This window comes from Tachypleus tridentatus, chromosome 13 (assembly GCF_004210375.1).
Source record: "Tachypleus tridentatus isolate NWPU-2018 chromosome 13, ASM421037v1, whole genome shotgun sequence".
In the NCBI taxonomy this organism is placed as follows: domain Eukaryota; kingdom Metazoa; phylum Arthropoda; class Merostomata; order Xiphosura; family Limulidae; genus Tachypleus; species Tachypleus tridentatus.
The window spans coordinates 229,633,683-229,656,304 of record NC_134837.1 but is presented as its reverse complement, the minus strand read 5'-3'; the positions used below and the strand labels follow the sequence as shown (position 1 = coordinate 229,656,304).

The following is a 22,622-nucleotide window of genomic DNA, read 5'->3' as shown; positions in this document are numbered from 1 at the left end:
ACCCCAAACATCGCGAAATTTTATAATGTGTGCATGTAGATTTGCAATAGGGATCATGATTTTTTCGTTTCGTCTCTGCTTCCTGTTTCTCCATTCGAATATATAGAAAAACTGGGCAGCTGAATTTGCTGCGCGTAGTAAAGTAAAACCAAAATGAAAAAGTCACACGCAGATTCGACGTTTATGGAGTATTTGATGTGTTTAAACTTTGGACAAAAAAAATTAAACAGAATACAATATGAAGCTGCAAATCTCTCATAGCTGTCATTCACTGTCATCTCTACCGGTTGCTGGTACACCAAGCAATCACTGGCTCCATGGGCTAGCAAAGGTAACAATGTTTTTTAATTTCTGCACGTTTGATTTATTCATCCTTAAAAAAAATGAAAATAAAGCAATTATAATTTTAAATGACACGTTTACATATTTTAAAGAAACTTTTGACAGAATTTGAATTTAAAATAGTTTCAACAAACAGTCAATAAAACTGAATATAAGAAATTACAAAGTTAAACTAATAAATAACTTGGCTTTTTGGCTATTTAAGCTTTTTTTTATATACAGGTTCAGTTAGAGAAGCCCCAGAAGGAGAAGGTAACTAAATATTTTACTTGTTAAAAACTGTGGTAAACCTGACAACTATTTCAGTCATTGTTTTTTTTTTTTTTACTTCATGCAGTAGTTTCTGGTTTTAATTTTATTTTAATATATGTATTTTTATAACGAACGGAAAATGTAAAAAAGCCACTGTAAAAAGAAATGAACTAACAAACATATTTAATGAGGCTAATGTACTGATAAATTTGAATGAGGCTAATGTCTGACTGATAAATTTGCAAAACGGAGATTATATAATGCTGTGTAAGCTTACATTAGCTTTTTAAAATATAATATAATCAAACAACTTTAGTCTCGACCGAAAACTCGTTTAACTATTCTGAATAAGATCATAATAAGTTTTAAAATAGTTTCACCGTTACTTTTTCCTATTTTACTTAGAAATTAGTTATTATTTATTAGATATTAGTTGTGTTCTCAATGAAGCAAATGCTATAATAAAGCCAGATAATTAATTCGGTAAATTCAACTAAGGGTTAGTTTATTTTCTACTGTTCTTTTCTTCTGAAGGGTTTTAAATTCTTACAGATTTTTGTAAACACAACTATAAAGAAACAACACGATATCATCAGTTATTGTTTCTCTTGAAAATATCACATTAACTTGATACCTTATTTTATAAAAAATCAATCGATTGGTTATTGTCTTTTAAAGCAAGATATTTGCAGTAGATTGTATTTATGTTAATGTTTATAACAATTATAGTATCATGTTTTTGTACTTCTATTATTTGGAACATATTTTGTTTGGTATCTTTTAATTTTTTCAATTATTGTCCATTCTCGTTGTTTTATTAGCTTGTGAGAGTATATAGTTTTAATAACATGAAGGATTACACATAATTCGATGTTAATTTAATTCTACATTTGTTTTAGGGTTTTATCTATGGTAATATAAGGTGATTAATATCAAATGTTTTGTTCAGCCTCTGCAAACTTACCACAAAAATCAGAAACTAATAGAAAAAAAGAAGGAGAACAAACACCTGATCCACTGAATAGTGAGAGGGTTCGAATTACGTTAGAAGATGATCTCAAAAGTCAACCGAAACAGATTCCTTGCGACTGTGAAGACAGATACTTTAAGCATTACGAAGCAAAGAACTGTACTCCAATATACAACCAAGAAGATGGATGTAAATGTCCAACAAGGTTTCAATGTCCAGCAACCAATGAACAACAAGAAGGTATTTTTAGAAAATACGCATTATCTTATAATTTAAATGTTAGCAGCCAATGAGCAACAACACAGTTCAGCGGATATATTTAGAAAAGGAATATTTTAACTTATAAACTTACGATATTGTGCAGAAGTTTGCTATAGACTTTTATTTATGTTAGTTCTTTTATTATGAATTATAACAATTTAAAAATACCTCAATACGTGAACGTTAGTATAATACTCGACATTTACCAAATGTGGTTTGATATAAAAACTTTTAAATTCGGCTCTGCAAGCAAGATCTTAAATAAAATATGTTTCAAGTAAGTAAATTATAGTTTACTATCTGTTTGAAGTGTGCACCTATCAAGGAAAAACTTATCAACTTGGACAAGAAATCGTCGTTACTGATTCATGTCGAAAGTGCGCATGCCAACAGGGATATACACCTGAAGATGGCGCTGTTTTGAGTTGTTTCTCGATTGAATGTCCTGAACTATTTTTTCCTCCTCCGAAACCTGGATGTTACCATGTTTACGATAATGAAAGTTGCTGTGCTGTCCGTACGATATGTAGTAAGTTTTGTGATTAAACAATGCTTCATTAATGTTAACGTTCCCACTTACAGTTGATGAAAACAGAAACAATTATTTTAAAATAATGTAAAAACTTTATCTATAATCCTATTTATTAACAGTGTAACATATATCACCGAAGATCGTGACAGTTGTTTTGTAATTTTGTGGATATAGTTTATTGAATAATCCATTCGTCTTACTGTGGTTGTCGTACATATATTTACCAAAACTAGTTTTGTTAGGAAATTTATGAATATTTTAGGTAACATAAATTGAAAAATATGATACACCTAGGTATGTATAATATAAATTATAAAAAAAAAACAAATATAATAAAAACGTGAATTATTGTGTTTTTTTTATTAATTAATCACTAGTACGGTTATGCAGCTGTGAATAAGGTAATTCCAATGTTTACTTGCTCTTGCAAATACAGCAGCTTATATGAACAACACAGTTCAGCAGATATGACAAGTAAAATATAATGTTTAAAATGCTTTATAAATGCATACATAAATACATTATTTTTGCTGTCACGCACCACTGATTCTAACTTCAGTCTAATATGTGGATATGGTAGACCTCAACTATGTTACAGAACAAAGTTATTTTGGGAGTAACATGACCTACTTTTTCCACTCCATTACCAGTTTCTTATGAATTTATTTTCCTTTGTAAACATTTACTTTTATTTAGAAATATATGATCTCCATCTATTCATTTGTTATTTTATAATCTAGTTATTAACTGAGATAATAAATGCTGTTGTATGTTATAACATCGCTACACCTTAAAACATGACCCTACATTTTGAGGTGGTTAACTAAAAATATTGTCCTTTAAATTCACATCTGTTACCTAATATACTTGTTTATAAAAGTTATAAAGACAAAAATGTGGTATTTTATGAGGGTAATAAATATATTTTAATCTATTTCTTTAGAGTACGAAAGCAGCCAACAATCCCAACGTGAGTAAACGTTGTTCCATTTGTGTGAACTTTTGTAAGAAATTTCTTATTTTATCATAAGTTTAGCAGTAATCACCATTTCATTTTTTGAACGCAATACAGAAATTTTATACATAATTACAATTTGTGTTCTATCAAGTGATATTAGTTATTAAAGAAAAGTAAAGTATCCATCGTAACGGATAACGCTATCACTATTCTCAAAATCTTAAACACAGCTATCTCAATTATCAATATTGAAGTCAGTTTCTATTTTTTCTTTTGTATCCAGGGTTCTAATATTAGACTAAGAAACTCGATTTATTTATTTATATTTATTATAAATTATATTAAGTTATATAAGAGTAAAAACTGTTTTTGTCACAAAATGGTGTAAAGAATATGAAACTCTGCTACTTTTTTAACGTTAAACTATTTACATCTCGAAATAATGGAAACCAGTTTATCAAGCTTATAACGATGTAAAAATATTAAGAGCAATATTTTACTACGCTGCAATTAAAAATACTCTTACTTTGACAAAGCAAAACCTATTGTCATATAATAAAATAAATTTACCTCTTCAAGTATCTGATGTGATTAGATCTGAAATACAAACAACTTCCTTAATCTATACGATATATAAAGTTGTTTCGTAGAATTTAGTTCGCTGTTTCTTTGAAGTGAATCTCAGAAATCCAGAAATTCCAACTTATTCTTGATCCATGGTTATGTTTGGGAGAAAACACTTGAATGTACTTACTCATCTAGAGTTATCGGACAAATGGAAGTCAATTAATTACGACAGTTGTTAAATTTCTCCAAGTTTTTAACATTATTGTTAGCAGGAAGTGAAACTGCTTCCAAACCAACATACAACTGATGTGGATACCACATGAACAAAGCGTATCCTCGTCCTTTATATCAACTGATCATCATCTGTTGATCTTGTTTCGGAGCATTATAAAATTTACGGTATTGTAGATAACCGCAACTAAACACTGTATCAGTATTCAGACGATTAACAACAGAACTTATTAAAGCCTGCCTGGATCGGTGTGTGACAGATATCAATAAGATGCATTTCACTTACAGCAATATGCAAAACAAATGAGCAAAAAACAGGTCCAGGGAATGGACTACATTAAAACATTATTACACGTAACTGATGAGTCGCATCTAACTTCACAACAGGCACATAACTAATTTAGAAAATCTGAAGTCAGATTCAACCAATTTCTATTTAGCAACGGGATGTACGTGACGTTGCAGGAGGTACGAATGGAACAGAAATAAACAGTGACGATTGTATTGACTTTTACATCCTGCAGACTGACACCATTATTACGACAAATGATAGAGACTACATCCTATAACCATTTCTGCTACCACGTGCCACTGACTCTGACTCAATCGTAATGTATGATGACATCAACTACCACTGTCGGCACATTAACTAAAAATATTAATGAAAAGTGACCTTTATGGCCACCAGATGTCAGCTCCGTACAACGAATATGGGATGCTTTCGGTAACCAGGTTATATTCCATCAAAGACTGGAAGCTAAAAATGCTCTGAAGAAATCTCTTCAGGAAGTGGTCGAGAATAAATTAGAATCTTAACATTCTGTTTGTGATGAATATACTTCATATAAAACTGTTCAATTCCAATTGCAAGCTGAATGATCAATTACTTAATTTGAAGATTGTACGTCAGACCCCAGTAAGTCTGAAGACGTATAACGCTGAAACCCAGTTTTCGATACCTGCAGAGGGCACAATACAAACAACCATTGATACCTTAATGTTTAACGATAAACAAGAAGACTACAAAATGATCACCAGATGCCGACTTTAGATGAAAATTAACTGAATGGTGGTTAACAATAATACTTCTTAACAAAGGTTTTGTGTTTTTACATGTATTATTACAAATTATATTTGTCCTACAATTCCGTCAAGTAGAGTGAACAAAATGTTTGGAGCTTTTTCTATATGTAATACTTTTGTTTGTTACTTCGAGTTTTTGACATGACTACAAGAAATGTTGAAGCCATAAACTTGTGGAAGTTACATCAACAACCTAAAAATTTATTCAGAGAAATTCAAGTTTTTTAACGATGCTAACACATTTTTACTATATTATAAACGCTAGCGTCTTGTAACTTCTGTGGAACATTAACTGTCCAATATTCCACTCAAAAAACAAATAACCTTGTCAGATTTTTCTAGCTTTCTCTGTTAGGTACTCTTGAAATAACTTGTTTCTTTACAAAGTAACCAGTTGAACAGTGCATAGATCTGTTTAGAATATATGTATATATGGGTTGGCTTTTTTCAGAAGCTGCTTGTAATTACAACGGAAAAACTTACGAATTAGGACAACGGATATATCCTGATGAAGACAGTTGCTTAACGTGTATTTGTACTGAAGAATGGAGCGGATTAGATAGTCCTAGTTGTAGGAAAATCGACTGTCTTTTGGAAGAGCACCTCCACCAACTTAGAAGAGGATGTCTTCCAATATACCATGCCAGTAGCTGTTGTCCAATCGAGTATCACTGTCGTAAGTAACTTGAACACTACAGCCATTACAAACGTGTCTTTATTACCAAATTAATACACTGCTTTCATTAATAGCGTGATATATATTATCCAACGAGTTAAAACTGAGTTTAGAAACATTACTTCTTTTACCTAATCTAATTTCTCTGCCTAATTAACAGCATAACAATTGATCTTATTTATTCCTTGGCCTTTTTGGTATATCATACATATTTTATAATTAATCAAATTAATACTATGATATTGAACACGAAATATTTGAATCATTTACACAATTTGTTAGCTCTTTATGAATTTTGTTTCCCAAATTTATCTATTTCTTATCTTAAAATGTTCTTATCTAAACATATTTCAGTTTTCTTCTGTTTAGTATCCATTCTTTAAATTGTTTTATGTTATTTCATATGTATATTGTTAGTTCTCCCATTTTTGTATAAATTCCACTTTTGCTTAACAAATGTTTATGCAAGGAAGACTGCACTTTATTGGAGAACTTTGTGGACTGCATTTGTTTTAGTTTTTTTTTTGTAGGATATTTCTAGATGCAAAACTGGTTAATTGAATTATTTCCATCAAATATTTTTGAAACACGGTCGTAATAATTCTTTATTATTTGATCTTCAAAAACTTATTTAAGTTTCTCTTCCACACTATTGAATGATCTGTTTGAGGATCCCATTAAGCTTAACTACAGCTTCTTTTGTGAAATAGCTTTAAACTTTTCTTCTGCACAGAATCTTATCTTCTTCATATGTTTCTTTTCTTCTCACATATTTAAATATAGTCAATCCTGTTCATCCTTCCCTAACCACTGTTATCACACGATAGAATATCACAGCTATAAGTAACATAATTTGTTATCTACTACTGTTATCCATCAGAACTATACTGTTATTTGTAATTTCACTTCTCTTATCCAATAGAACACCACTACTGTGACAAACATCATCTATGTTATAGAACAAAGGAACGTTTCGGAGTAACACGACCTAATTTGCCCAGTCCATTACATCCGTTATAATATATTGCCTCATATGTCAACTGCAGTGCAGGAACAATAATTACTTTGAGTTAGGTTTGTAACTATGGTATTGTTATTTAACTAGCTGCAACTCGCAAAACATTTGTAGCAGTTTTCATGCACTTCACTGGAATTTCACTTATTATATCATTTTTCTGTACGACGTTTAAGCTAAGTTTCCTTGCAGGCATTATGTGTTAAAACGATAAATTCTGGTCTATTCGTAAAAACTTTTACGCAGTCACACAAACTCACGTAGAAGTAAATTGATTTAATAAAGTTACAAGTAAAATGAACAAAGCATAGTAATGGTGTTTGAGATTTTATACAGAGTGTAAACCATCTATGAGCGTTCAGTGTATAATACTGTTTTACAAGGTGAAACAAAAACTCGCAAAATGGAGAATAAAACTATTACTAAAAGAAAGAGTAGCTAGAAAGTATTTATAATAATATATAAAACCAATCGAAGCTAAGTTATAGCAAAGTATAGTCGTAATGAAGGAAAGCTTAACTGATATGTAGAAACGTTTGAAAGCGTGTCATTACAGAGATAAGCATACGGTTTTGAACAAACTGCTTATGCATATTTTAGACTTATGTTTAATTTCTTGACTTATTTAAGTGTATTTGTGTGAAATACTTTACAAATAAAAATACCAAATTTGAAGTCGAAGCCAATCGTCATTGTATATCATATTCATTGAATTAAAACGTTTGACCAGACAAAAGTGCAGGTAAGGTGATTCTGAATGGAAATATACAATCCTGATCCCTCATACAAAGGTCTTTTAACGATAAGAGATCTTAGCGTTTGCCTGAAAATTTTACAAAAAAAGTTGAAGACAGACAAATGCAAGCGTATTATTTATATAGATTGCATAGGTATTTTTAGGATTAAATATACCTTCAAAATACTACAAAATAATATGAAACACTTTTTTTGTTTTCTAAATAAAGTTTAGGTTTTGTAATAACTAACACAATGTGTCGTGATAGTGGAACAAATTTAGTTTTCTAAAGTAGAAAGACTTTAGAAGAAACACTTAAAGCTCTCACTTCGTTCGTTCTTTAGTATCAGGCCTTCCATGTTTAATTTATTTTCTGGGATTAGGTAAGAAACTTTATTTTTTTAATTATAAAAGAGAGGGCATTCATAAGTTTTATCTAGCAGTTATTACATGAACGTTTAAAATAATTAACTTTCTAATTCTATATTCTTATTTCTAAAATGATTTAAAATTTAGCAGAATGAAATATTACAGACTGACCATATTGAATGGTTTATTTACTTTTTTGTCTTTAATGTTTAATTATTTTGTTTTATTTTCCCCTAGCATCAAGAGAAAATACTACACTTGAACAAGCAGTGGAATCAGAAAGTAAAAGTAAGGATTTTCAGTTGTTAGGGAGAATAAATTTTTCTTAAGAGCTTAAAGTACAACTATAGACAGACAATTCTGTTGGTAACAACTTTACGCGTGGCTACCTTATTAGGGTTAGGATGAAAATTACTATGTAATGCATATCATGACCACAATCAATAAATTTTAAATAAGAATATTTATTTATGTCGATTTAGGTGAAATCTCATCAAGCATTAATTTAGCTTTACGAACCAAGAGTGATGACTTACACTTCAAATACATTTTATTCACATAAGCAAAAATGTTTAATCGGTCGTTAAAGAAAAAAATCATCGTTTTCTCATGTACAATAATTGTACTTGTTTAAAGTTAAAAAATGAAACATGTTCTACATGTTTCAGTAAGCAACATGATCCAACATCTTCAAGATTTCAGATTTTATTTTATAAAGAGTTCACACAGGGGCTGTCAGTATGATGCATTGAGAACCACTTATTGTTTCTTATTTATTGCTTGCTGTATTTAACCTGCCTCCAAAATCAGTCCTCGGTTTACTTAAATCAAAACTTAGTTCAATGGTATCTTTTGAAGAAAAAACTATTGCAAGGTGTTTATGTATGGTGGTTGCAAGGACAACCAAATATCTTCGAATTACTTAGTTCTTGTGAAACATCATGCATGACCAAGAAATCTAAAGCAAGTAGATTATGAAGCAAGTTATAAAGACGAAATGTTATGTAATTAATAAATTGTGTTGTTAAAAAGTAGGTCTAAATTAAGAAGGATAAACTGAAAATGATGATAATTTTGTAATGAAAGCTTCAGTGATGAAGCAGAAGAGTGAGTTTTATTTTCTTATAGCCACATGGGGCTATCTGCTGAGCCCACCGAGAGGAATCGAACCGCTGATTTTAGTGTTGTAAATTTGATTTATCAAATTTAAAAAAAAAGAAACCTTAAATTAATACTTCATATTTGGTAATTAATTTTAAACAGTGTCCGTAGATTTGCAGGTTTTTAAAATTATTTATCATTATATAACAATTAGATTCCCTCATAAATACGTTAAGCCAACCGTTATTTATATATATGAAGTACCAATAGGTTCACTATTAAACAATTATCAGGATTTTTTAAACTAATTTAAATGTAGATGAATTAATGTACCTTGTGAGTGTGAAAATAATTTAGTTATCTTTTTCATAAACACTATTACTGTTATCTAGGAAATTATAGAAGATAAATTATTATGTGAAATACTTAAAGATTTAAATAAAGAATTGCCACAAAATGTTGTAAGCAAAACATAGTACAATACATTAAACAGTATTGATGAAAACATTTTGAAACTTATATTGCATCTCATGGAATGGACATTTGGTGTTCTTAAAGTAGTATTTAAATTATATTGTATATAGCTAATGAAATACCGTATGGATTTCTTTTCATCAGTTAAAAATTAAGATTCCATAATTACAAGAAAAATATTATAGTTCACATTGGTAAAGAAAAATACAACATTGGCTTTATTTGTAAAAGGTTTTATGAATTAATTATGGTAAATGAAATCAATAGTACTCAAACATTTAAATTCCTTAACTAATGTAAAAATACGGTAATTAATAACTTAAAGCTCATTAAAAACAATTATATTCTAAACCAAATTCTTTTAAAGATTTACTTTTTTTATATGCTATTTTAAACTCCATAAAGCTCAAATTAAATTTAGATTTATTTGTAGTTCAATAAAACCAATTATTATTAAACAGCCAACCATCTTATTAAATAAATTACTTAACATTTTACGTGATAAAATTAAAAATGTAAATATTGTTAAACACATGTTTTGAACAATAAAAAAACAATAAACCCAGTTTAGAATACCTATATAAGTACACACGTGAAAAATATTAAAATGTTTGATTTTATCATATTATATGCCAAAACGCCATTTGAAATATTTAATTGTTATGAATTATTTAACAGAAGAATTATATTACCCTTCCATGAAGATGGAAGAAATATTTAGCCCCAATAATATAATGGACATATTAAATTTCTATATTGACATTTTAATAACCAGGTACTTAAACAGACGAGAGTAGTCTAATTGGAGCTCTATTCTACTTGAATATATATTTACTTATTTTTATGAGAAATGGGTTTATTGAATATTACATGAACTAGAACATTTTCTTTGCTTTAACTTGTAGATATACAGACAATTTATTAACTGTAGATAATCCTGAAATAAATAATTTTATTAACACAGTTTATCCGGTAGCATGAGAAATTAAATTCTTCAATTTCGAATGTAAAGACACATTATTTCGATCTTGAAATTAAAGTAATTAATGAGTTTTTGATGAACGTTTCAGATAAGCATTTCTTGTTTCAAGAAGGTAGTTTAAATAATTTGGAACTGCTTTTATCCGGATAAACTGCTTTTGTGGATATAGATGTGGAACGTTGTGGGCTTGAGCACCCACATCCCGCTCTCGTAACTTGTGTTTCTTTTGATAATTTCATCGTATGAGACTGGCAAATAGAGGTTAAGACTGATAGACGGTGAATATCCACCACAATGTAGGTCCAACTTTCGCAGTCCCAAAACCTAGGGCACATTTTATATCCCAAATTATAGCGTTTTCCGTGGGAATCCATTTAATTTATGGAGTGTTTGAAATTTGTTTACTTTGTTAATTTAAAAATTGCTATATTGTTAAGGGACATTTGACTAGAATTTAGCGAAACATTTTGTTAACTGTTTTAAAAATCGTCATTTATTAGCATTTTTGCTCTTGTCTTAAAGGTGTTTTTTAAACTTAACGATTTGACAAAAGATTTGAAAACAGCAAATCTTAAACGAGTTCCAAACTAACTTCCAAATTTTATTTTTAACACACAGAAGAACATTAATAATAGCGCAAAATAAACATTTTGTTTTTCTTTTACAATCAAATGTACCAGTAATATAAAGTTAAACATTTCCAATTGCGTCAATAATTCAATTGTCTCTCATATAACGTTTTAGGTAAACATTACTCACTTTAGCTGATTACAAAGTAAAACGCCTTCATTTGTATCTTTGTTGCGTAAACTAGAATCAAGTTGATTGTCTTGAATAAAGTATAAATTTACAAATTGTTAGACTTGTCATTTATCTTACACTCAGTTAACTGTATATGCTATTTCGAATTAAATAATATTAGTACTAAATCATAGAATAAGTTTTATACACGTAATTAATATACTGGTTGGTTAATAAGAACGCCTCTGTCAATTAAAATAACTATCTAACCTCAACTTTTCTCCCGTAATGATATTAATTTCAGGTGAGATTTGAAAGAAGATCGATACCTGAAACATGGTGTGAAGTCTGTTCCTTTATCATTTTTTTTCTTGTTTCTTTGGACTTTTTAATTTCGCGCAAAGGTACTCGAAGGCTATCTGCGCTAGCTGTCCTTAATTTAGCAATGTAAGACTAGAGGGTAGGTAGCTAGTCATCACCACCAACCGCCAACTTTTGGGCTACTCTTTTACTAACGAATAGTGGGATTTACTTCACATTATAACGCCCCCACAGCTGAAAAGGCGAGCATATTTGATGCGACGGGGATTCGAACCCGCAATCCTCAGATTATGAGTCAAACGCCTTAACCCACCTGGCCATCCAGGGCATATGTTTTTCTTATGAATATACATATGTATTTATTACTTGCGTTTATTTAATTTTCAGGTAATCTCTGCTTCTTCGATCAAAAATATTATACGAGAGGTGAAGTTCTGGATATTAATCATCCAACAAATTGTGTCACGTGCTCTTGTAACACACCTCCTGAGCTCACGTGCATTCATCAATCATGCCCCGCAATTCCCAATGACGATTATGAAAATTGTGAACCTACTTATCATCCGGGTGTTTGTTGTCCTGAATACACATGCCGAACTACCTCTGGTAAGTGGCCATCTTTTGTATTGATAAAAGTGTTGTCTTAGATCTGTCTTTATCGTGAAGCACCAGTCTTCTGTGATTTTGGCTGTCCTGTTAACTTATACCAGGATTATTCTATGTAACAAAACACGTATAGCAATATTTATTGAGAGTAGACTAAAAGTTCCTTGTAAATTTATTCATTGAATTTACGATAATAAATACAATATCATTCATTATTTTTTTCATAAATTCGGAAGACTATATTGTATGAGTATTACATACACCCTATTTATATACTAATATGTAGATTAGTTATTTTGCATAGAATATTTATACAATATGATCATAAATCTTATGAATAAAGCAGCAACAGTTTAGGATTATTTAGCCGACAATTTTAATGGCAGAGTAAGTGTTATGCTTGTGTGTTTATACTAATTTGATTCTCGATAATGTTCCCCAGTCGTTTATTGATAAGCCTTAAAACTTATAACTCTTAAAATCAGGTTTCGATACCTGTTATGGGTACAGCATAGATGTAGCTTCTTGTGAAGCTTTACGGTTAACAACAAACAACTTTCATGAATAAAAATAATTCTGATAACGAGTAGGAGAACTTGTAGGTAATTTTTGTTTTCCAATAAAGTGTTGGCTATTAGCTCCATTAACTTACCTATAACATTTTTAACAATTATCGTTTCAACTAGCTGAATCACTAATATTTCAATTTGTTTTATTTTTACTCTGAAATATTGTGGTCTTAGAAAACGTTAAAGAAAACAACAGTGACGAAGCAGTGTTGATTGGTCCACCTCCTGAAGAGGATTCATGTGCTGTAAGTTTCTTGTTCAAATTTTCTTAAGTAGGTTCCAAAAATGTTATGTTCCGAACACGAAAATTAAACTTTAATAATCGTTTTTATTTTGTGCATTACTATGGTGAAAATCAAGGCTAAATTCAGTAGTTAACAATACCTTTATTCTGTTATAATGAAAGTAAAGGTAAGAAAACTAACTAATAGTTATGAAGACCCCTTTTTAGCTACAATAAGGGTTAGTGTTAAACAATATATTTAGCACTGCTTTTGTTCTGGTGTAATGAAGAAAAACAAAGTTGTACAGAGTTATAAATACCACCACTGATCACTTACAATAAGTTTCACTTTTGAATTAGTTAGCTGTCAGTCTGTTTGATACGATAAGGTTCAAGATTAAATAAGGACGATTACTGCTATATTTATTTCAGTAAAGGTTAAATATTGCTGTGTAATTACTGACATCTTATAAGAAAAATGTCATTTTCGGAAAATAAAATTAATTTCTTTTTAAATGATATTAATTAAAAATATTGAGTCATTATTATAATTATTAGAAGCTATTTTAATAAGTTAAACTAGTAGTTTGAAAGATTTTTTTCCTCTGGCTGTTTATAAATTCTTTTATATTTTTGAGAGAGAGAGAGACCGTCTCTTTGTGTTTTAGTGTTTACTGTGAACTGAATCGTGAATATTTTCAGAGTGTTATCTGCGCGGAGGACGAAAAGTGTGTTATGTTTCGTGTTGCATGTGTGAAAGAACCTTGTCCACCCCTTCCAACCTGTAAGGTTTTTAGTTATATTTTTCACGAAACATTACATTTTAAACGTGTTTCTAAGATTTCTAATGTAAACAAAAACCACAAGTTAATATAATTGCATTTGTAACAAATGGACAGTAGTTGTCTTTCGAAACAGACGTCACTACCGATTAAACAAAAATATTACGTTTGTGTAAATTATATATTAATTTTTCCTTTAATAAAAATTTGCTAGTACTGGAGTGTGTTTTAACACGACTATATTGTAAAAATTTAGGTTTTAATTAACTTACTGATGTTTATAAATATTTAATTCAGCTATTAGTTATATTGTCTTTGAGATGATGATTGATTATCCAATACCCATCAGTATAATGCATTCGAAGTGTTTATTGGCTATTTATTAGCATCATAAAAAAATAATCGCAACCAATCAGAGATGTTGTGCTAGATAATGCAAATTTACACGTCTTTTTATGCGTCTGTTTATAACTTGTGGGTATAGATAATTCTCAATTTAAGGTTATATGTTTATCGTTTTATAGGCATCAAAGTCAACCCAGAGTGTCCAATTCCAAACTGTGCACCAGGCTGTGTAGTGGAAAATAGAAATAAACAACACTGTCCTTCTTGCATCTGTGGCTCCCCCTCCGAACCAGGTAAGTACTTTTGTTTCTCCAGAATGTTTGTTTGGTGAATAACATGTATCTGTTTTATGATGAAAGATAAAAAGGGTTGTTAGATTTATATACACATGTCTCATGCTTGCATGTGTGATTATAATAATACCTATATTATAATACCTATATAAGTAAACCATTTCTTTGATTGTAACTTCCTTGGTAATAAAATTTTCGAGTTATGTGTGAAATTACTTAATATTCACAAGATTTCCTAAAAAGTTTCTGTATACTAGTGTCACTAGTTTTACATGCCTTAAATATAGAAACAAATTAAGCCGAGAACAAATAACTTTAAAACTTGGTTCCACATCTAATTCACTGAAAAACCTCAAATATTTCATATCGACTACATGGTTGTTGCAGCTCAATGAAACGGTTTTAACCTCAAGTTATGATTAAATTTTACATGTTTATGATCGTTTACTGGTACGTTTTGTATTTAGCCAAAATCAGCAATGAGCGATGTCCGGTTCCAGTGTGTGAGGGTAATGATTGCATATTGGTAGATGCTGCTGATGGATGTAAAGTTTGCCTTTGTATAACATGTGCAATTCCCGACTGTCCAGCGAGCTGTGAAATACAGAAGGGGACACATGAAGGCCAGTGTCCATCTTGTATTTGTCGAGTTGAAGAAGTTAAGGATACTTATGTGGCATACTGTGAGTTGTCTTATTTTATGGATTCCCTTTAATAATAACTGTTCAGTGCACATTTTATATAAACATTAATTTATATAGTACAATATTTTCTGGATAATCCTGGTTCCCCAGGCCGATCCATACTCTGTTGTTATCGAATATCATTAACTATAAGTAATATCCCTATCTTTGAATTACTCAGTCCCCATTTTAAACATATCTTATGAATATCTTGGGTCATAAAAGGGTGTTACGTTCCCTTCGCAAAAGCAATTACTTACTGGTGGAATCACATCCTCGCAATTCTAAGTAATATTATAACGTAGTTCCGATACATTTCATCCCACCACGATTTTACATTGACTGATTATCATGTGACATACTTGTATGCATATTAAATCATTTTTCTGAAACATGGTTAACTTCCTATAAAATTCAAAGTAATTTTAAATTTCATATAACACTCAGCTGCTCCGACTTGCAAGTTCTTACTGATGTTTACTTGTTTTGTATTTAGCCAACATCGATAATAGACGTTGTCCAGTTCCTGTGTGCGAAGGCTATGATTGTGTGATGGTAAACGATGGTAATGGATGTAGGACATGTCTCTGTGCAACATGTGAAATTCCAGAGTGTCCGGAGGGCTGTGAACTACAGGAGAAATCACGTGAAGGCCAGTGTCCGTCATGTACTTGTCGGGTACAAGAGACAGAGAATACTCACGTAGCACACAGTGAGTTATTTTAGTTTGAATGTTTATATGTTCTCATTTTAAAGTATTATGGATTCTGAGATGTCAAATTCTTGATCAGTAGATAAAATAATATCATCAGTATACGTACAAGCCAGACTGATATACTGATATTAGTTATAGTTCTAACTAAGATTTATTATTAATGAAAGTAAATAATTAAATATAAAAATGGAACTTATGAACTGAATTTATCATCCATGGTATTGTGTATATTTGATAAAAGGTCTTAGATTATCGCAAAACATCTATGAAAATTATAATATGTTAACATCGATTGTTAAAGAAAACATTACAATTACTAAATTTAACGTTTAACAAAACGGTTTTCTTAGCACATAAGCTCTAAATAGGTAAATACAATAATTTTGTAACACTTTTTATGCTATGTCAAGACATTATTTCAATATTTGTTCTGTTAATGTTATTGCACAGTGATTTTCTGAACATTCCGATTTTTATATAAAAATGAGGACTTTACTTGATTATTGAGACATCTAGTTCGTGTAATGTATTAATGCTATTTAAATATCTAATAATAACAAACATTTCAATACATAAACATTTATTTTATAATGCACTTCATATTTATCCAATGATTTTCCATATGCTATTTTGAATATGAACCATCAATTTATCCTGTCTTACATTTAAGTTAATTTATAGGTATTCTATTCAAATATAACTTAAATTGTTCAAATGTGTTCATTAACCTACATTCGTTTTACCACTAGGTCCACACTCTGTTTGATTTGAAGGTATACTGCTGTTTAAAGAATAACATTCTAAGCTAACCTAAGGTAAAACTATCAATTATATTAAAAACAAAAGAAAATAAAATTACCAAACAAATGCTTCTGTTAAATAATTAATATTAAGTGAAATAAACATGCAACACTTAATACTTTGTGTTCTCTTTGAATGTACCAATCTGCATGTTTTGCAAAATCGAAAAATTATTATATACTACTTTATTTTTCCAGACACAGAAAATTACAGGCATAATCTTTTTCGAAATATCCAAACCATCTGGTACAGGCCAATAAGATATTGTGAAATTCAAGTATATTACATTTTCTACCTATTTCATATATATAAGGATTTTGGGGGATTAAAACAAATTTCTTTAGTCTGTTTCTTTGTTGTTTTGGCATAAACAAATAGCCTATAAAACTGTTCAATACCCTTCAATGGCACAGCGATATGTCTGCGGATTTGCAGTTCTAGAAACCAGGTTTAGATACCCGTGGTGAGCGGAACACGGATAACCCATTGTGTAGCTTTGTGCTTAATTACAAACAAATAAACACAATTGTTTTAACAGTTTTCTAGTTTCTTTTGTATTTCATTGCTCTCAAACACATAGTTTCTACTTTGCCTATGGGAATTTGCTGCACCTGCGCACATTGTGCAAAAATAGATCAATGACAGCAATACACTTCACTGGCCGATTATATGATATGTCTAGGTTACAGTTTCTGTACGGTAACGACCAGACACGTAGTTAACGCGCATCGCTTATGAGCAAAACCTAGATTACATTTGTTAGGAAAGAGGGTTGGATTTTGTCAGTCTTATGTGGTAACCTGTGTAAGTAGTTCAGTAAATAGTAAAGAGGGGCGACAACTGTTGAATAATTTGCAGGTTCAAAAGGAAAGCAATTGTGCAGTGTATAATGCAAGTATACATGTTTATTTGCGACTTATATCGAGCCTGTTCATTCACGAAACGTAGGTCTAAATCATTAATTTAATTTTATATTTAACCTGTTATTGTCCTGTATGAATCTACCCTTATAATGTGGATCTGTCTTATAATTTTGTGGAAATCATTTAATACAAGAACATATTTTAATTTACGAAGTTCCTTATCATGGACTAAGGGAAACTGCTCTTGAAACAACAAACTTATCTTATTAAGGGAGGTCAACATACATTTATTTTAGCATTAAGTGAGAATTATTTAACATTTTTCGTGAAATATTTCAAGGATCTGTTCTTGGGTCCTTGTAGTTTTAACTTTAATGGTTTATCAAAGATTTGTATGCTTAACATAAATTTGCTTGATTGTACTTAACTTTTTCTTTCCGATGATAATTTAATTTCTTTGGAAAACTAGATACTAGAGTGAATCAAAACTGAATTGATAACAACAAATAATCTTTCCATCAATTATAATTAGTTATATATGTTATTGTAACAAATAATACTGAAACTGATCAGCTCTAAATTTTTCATTGATAATGCAATTAATCAGAATGTATTAAATATAAGGTATAATAAATGACAATACACTGAAGTTACCATTTTATATCAACTTATTACAAAGCAAGTTTAACAGCTGGTATTAATTAGTTTAGATTTTGTTAATAAAGATGGTCTGTTATTATTCTCTTGTATTTTGGGTTATGGCTTTGGTTTGATCTTACGTCTGTGGTATTGAAAACGCAGTATTCCGTCCTACTTTCTGCCATTTGTGGTGTAAAAATATGGCGCTTTATCAGTGCCCATTTCAACAGATAGATTGCACAGAGACCCACAAGTTATGTTGAATGATTGGTATGTCTTCACCACAGGTTATTTTGAATGATTGGTATGACTTCACCACAGGTTATGTTGAATGATTGTATGTCTTCACCACAGGTTATGTTGAATGATTGGTATGTCTTCACCACAGGTTATGTTGAATGATTGGTATGACTTCACCACAGGTTATGTTGAATGATTGGTATGTCTTCACCACAGGTTATGTTGAATGATTGGTATGTCTTCAGATGAAATAGTGGGAATACTCTTTTTATTTTCCAGCTGTTCAAAATATATAACGGTTAAGAGATATGTCATGGAAGCAACTTTTGTACGTTCTAATTAAGTCGCTTTCAGACGAAGGCCCTATACGTTGCTTGAAACGCGTCGGCAGCTATTCCACAAAAGTCTGATTTGTTGTAGACCTTTTTCTGATTTGTCACTGTGAAATAAGTTGATCCATATTACTTTGCTTTCCAATGACTAAATAAGAAATAATATGTCTTGGAAATTATAAATTCCCTTTTGAACATATTTTTATAATCTGCGTGTATAAATATTTTTATTAGAAAGGGGTTTTAAGTACCCTTTACGAAAACATCTATTTATTGGTAATGCTACTGTATTCACAATTTTAAGTAATTTTATAATATAGTCCTGATATATCCCATTCCATAACAACATTACAGTGACATACTTTTATGCATGTTTGAAATCATTTAACAAAATAATACTTAAATTCCCGTACAATAAACAGAGTAATTTTAAATGTAATGTTACCGGGTTGATACTCAGCTGCTCCGATTTGCAAGTTCATACTGATGTTTACTTGTTTTGTATTTAGCCAACATTGGTAATAGACGTTGTCCAGTTCCTGTGTGCGAAGGCTATGACTGTGTGATGGTAAACGACGCTGATGGATGTCGGATATGTTTCTGCATAGCATGTGAAATTCCCAAGTGTCCGGAGGGCTGTAAACTACAGGAGAAAGCACATGAAGGCCAGTGTCCGTCTTGTACTTGTGAGGTTCAAGAAACAGAGAACTCTCATGTTGTACACCGTGAGTTATCTTGATTTTGAATGTTTGTTTTCATTTTAAAGTATTATGGATTCTGAGATAACATATCCTTGATCAATAGATAAAAAAAACCGGACTAATATACCAACATTTGTTACAGTTCTAACTATGAGTTGTTATTAATGAAAGTTTCAGTTATAATAGATATATAGAAATAACTCTGAGTGAAATCGCTATCCATAGGTATTATATGTATTTACTAAAACGTATTGGTTCAATTGTGCATAAGTATCTATACAAAATTTCGTATATTCTGAAACTATAATGACTATGTGTTACACCATGTATCTGCGATTAATAATATAAAACATTAAACTGCCTATCAAATAATTTAATTTTATCATTATAGAAAGATTAAACTTAATGGTTTATTAATGAAAGCTTTTGATTTCTTTTTTTACATTCAATGGTACCAAAGACAACAGTTTTCTGAAATACTTAGTTTCTTTTATTTAGAAGTGAGCTGGTATACCGTTATTGTAATCAACTTTAGTTTATGTGTGAGAAAGTGATAATTGTAGTAAAAAGAATGATATCAGAAATAGGACGGATAGAATTTCTTATGTTTGCATATAGCTGCAATTATCAATATTAATTACAGCTGGTTAGATATTTATAACAGAAGATTAATCGCGCTTTATAACATCGCTTTGAAAAAACATGTTACGTTATTCTGTCTCTCCAGAAGCGAATTTAGCACCACGAGCGATATGTTTAGTAGCTATGTTTACTTGAATTATAACGTATTCCCAATTATTTGGCATTGCAAGCCACTGAGATACATGTTACAGTTCTTTGAAAGAAGACTGTTCGTATAACGAGATTATTAGACGATGTAGAATGGAGCTGCAATTTTCTGTATGGAAACAAAAAACACCATGCAGCAAAGGGCTTCAACCCACTTCAAAAGCATATCTTCATATGCAGCGTGAATGTTAGATTAGAAAGCGAAAGGCCTTTGTCATAATAGTTCAGTACGTTTCTCGCGGCATTGTTAATAAGATGTTAAATATGCATTTGAAGATGACGAAAGTTCACAGTTCAAAGGTCCAGGTGTTTCCTTAAACTGAACTGTTGTTTACAAACTTTACGTGAGAGAGATGAAATAAAAAATATAGTAACTTCATGTGTCACGTTGCACCTACACTGGATTTTGTTAATTACGTGTGGTTTAATACTGTCTTGAAAGAAGACTCCGATGTACGTGTAAAATCAGAATAAAGTTTATCAAGAGTGTGATGTAAGACTGACGTTGTCCTTCTTCGAACGTATTGTTACAATGATAAATGTAGAGTTGGACAATAACATGTAACAATGGTCATCAAACTGAGCAGCAACGTTGCTAAGCATTTGCACACGGAATCCGTACCCCGAATCCTTAGTTGCTGTCCTTAACTGGAATAGAAACCATGATAGAGATAATAATGAAACGTCGAAAATTATCTCGCTTATGGGCCAGAGCTTCAAATCTTTTACTCACCTAGCAACGCCTTTGGAACAACACAATTAACAGTAGAAGTACCAAAATTGATACTGGACCTAGAACATCGTTTACATAAGTATAACTGTGAATAACTCTTAATTATACGATGCAATTATAACAATTTCTTTAGTTTAATGAAAGATATTTTGCCCATGTAAAATGTTAAATCAGCGAATATCGATTTTCGACCTTCAAATAACGTTTGAAAGTGATTATTATACAGGGTATCCATAAATTATTCACCCCATTATAAACCTTTATAAATTCTATTATATGAGCTATCTTAAAATAGATTGCAGCAACTAATAACACAAATCAAATGTTCATTTCACTTAAATAACCTACCACAGTTCAGTCATTAATTCAGTAAACCAGGATTCTATAAACTTCCACGCGAGCCCCATTGGTAACATGCAGGACACCAAGGCGGTAGATGATTTCGTTCCAAACATTAAGAACCATGTCTTACGTGAATGTTCTGGGAAATAAGAAAACATTTTTTTGTCCTGTTATTAATTGCCGCAAATCGTTTTAACTCATATAATAAAGAATTTGCCTATAATGGGATGAATAATTTATGGACACCCAATACCTTTTGATGAACTGTTTTCGAAGTTTATTCAGAATATTTACTTACTAAACGTCCTTTCGTATTTCTTTCTGCAGATGCGCCAGAGAAGCAAGAAGACTAAAGTAAAATGTTGTTTGTCATCTCTATACTTGTGTACCTGTGTTACAAGTGTCATCCTCTACACTTGTGTACGAATCATGTCCTGGGTTACAAGTAGTTTTTAGAACTTATGACACCATCAGCACTTAAAGTTTTCTTAGTTTACTTTTAAAGTGTTTCCTTGATCGATTTATTAATTTTTGTTTTTAAACAGTAAGAGAAAATGTTCCTTTCTATTATTAAAAATGTCTTCTTTCACTGTAGATTGGGTATATTTGACAACAGAGGTGTTGCTTGGCTATGGCTAAGTGAAGCGTGAGTTTTTGCTTCTAATCATGCACAAACTTTTTATTACGAAATTTTGTTCTCAAAACATTTTCTTTAAAAGCCGAGCATTTTATTAATCATGCTCAGGAAGAAAGTAAATAATCAATACATGTGACCGAGACATAGATAATGGATGTTGAGTAACTAATCACACACACCTGTGATTATATATATATATACGTATGAGAGGTGTTAGCTTTCAGTAGTAAGGAAAAAGACCATAAAAATATCTTTTTTTTCTACATTTCCAGAGATATCAAACAGTTTTAAGACATCATGATCGGAAATAAAAATATTGTCGCACATAAAAACTAATAAAGCTATAGTACAAACTACCAAGTGAGAAAGGTAAACTATGTCTTAATAACAAAGGTGAGTGAAAAATGAATAACACAGAGATAGGAATACATCGTCTATAATATTTAACCACTATTCGCAAATCTATATATGAAAAAAATTCATAAATAAAAATAATTGGATCAGATATAGAAGTTGAAGTCACAAACGCCCCACCTGTAAAACTTTTGTTTACTATTTGCATATAAATAATCAATATTATAAAAATTAAACCAAATTAATAAAACCAGACCGTTGAAGTGACAACATAAAAATTAATTTTAAAATGTGACGCTCTTGTCTTTATATATATCAGATAACTACATGAACAGTGCAAAACAGTCTGTCAGGGTTAAGTTAA

General features: G+C 30.6%; 1 protein-coding gene across 1 annotated transcript; it reads left to right on the top strand.

The window, feature by feature from the left end:
• Nucleotides 1-238: 238 nt before the first annotated feature.
• LOC143236478 (kielin/chordin-like protein) lies at nucleotides 239-21,985 on the top strand. The gene is made up of 14 exons (XM_076474764.1): nucleotides 239-293; nucleotides 565-594; nucleotides 1,544-1,804; nucleotides 2,136-2,354; nucleotides 5,648-5,872; nucleotides 8,230-8,280; nucleotides 11,999-12,217; nucleotides 12,961-13,031; nucleotides 13,712-13,793; nucleotides 14,316-14,429; nucleotides 14,897-15,112; nucleotides 15,609-15,824; nucleotides 19,212-19,427; nucleotides 21,595-21,985. The coding sequence occupies exons 1-14, from the start codon at nucleotides 239-241 to the stop codon at nucleotides 21,618-21,620; spliced, it is 2,001 nt and encodes a 666-aa protein (XP_076330879.1). The 3' UTR covers nucleotides 21,621-21,985.
• The last annotated feature ends 637 nt before the right edge of the window (nucleotides 21,986-22,622 follow it).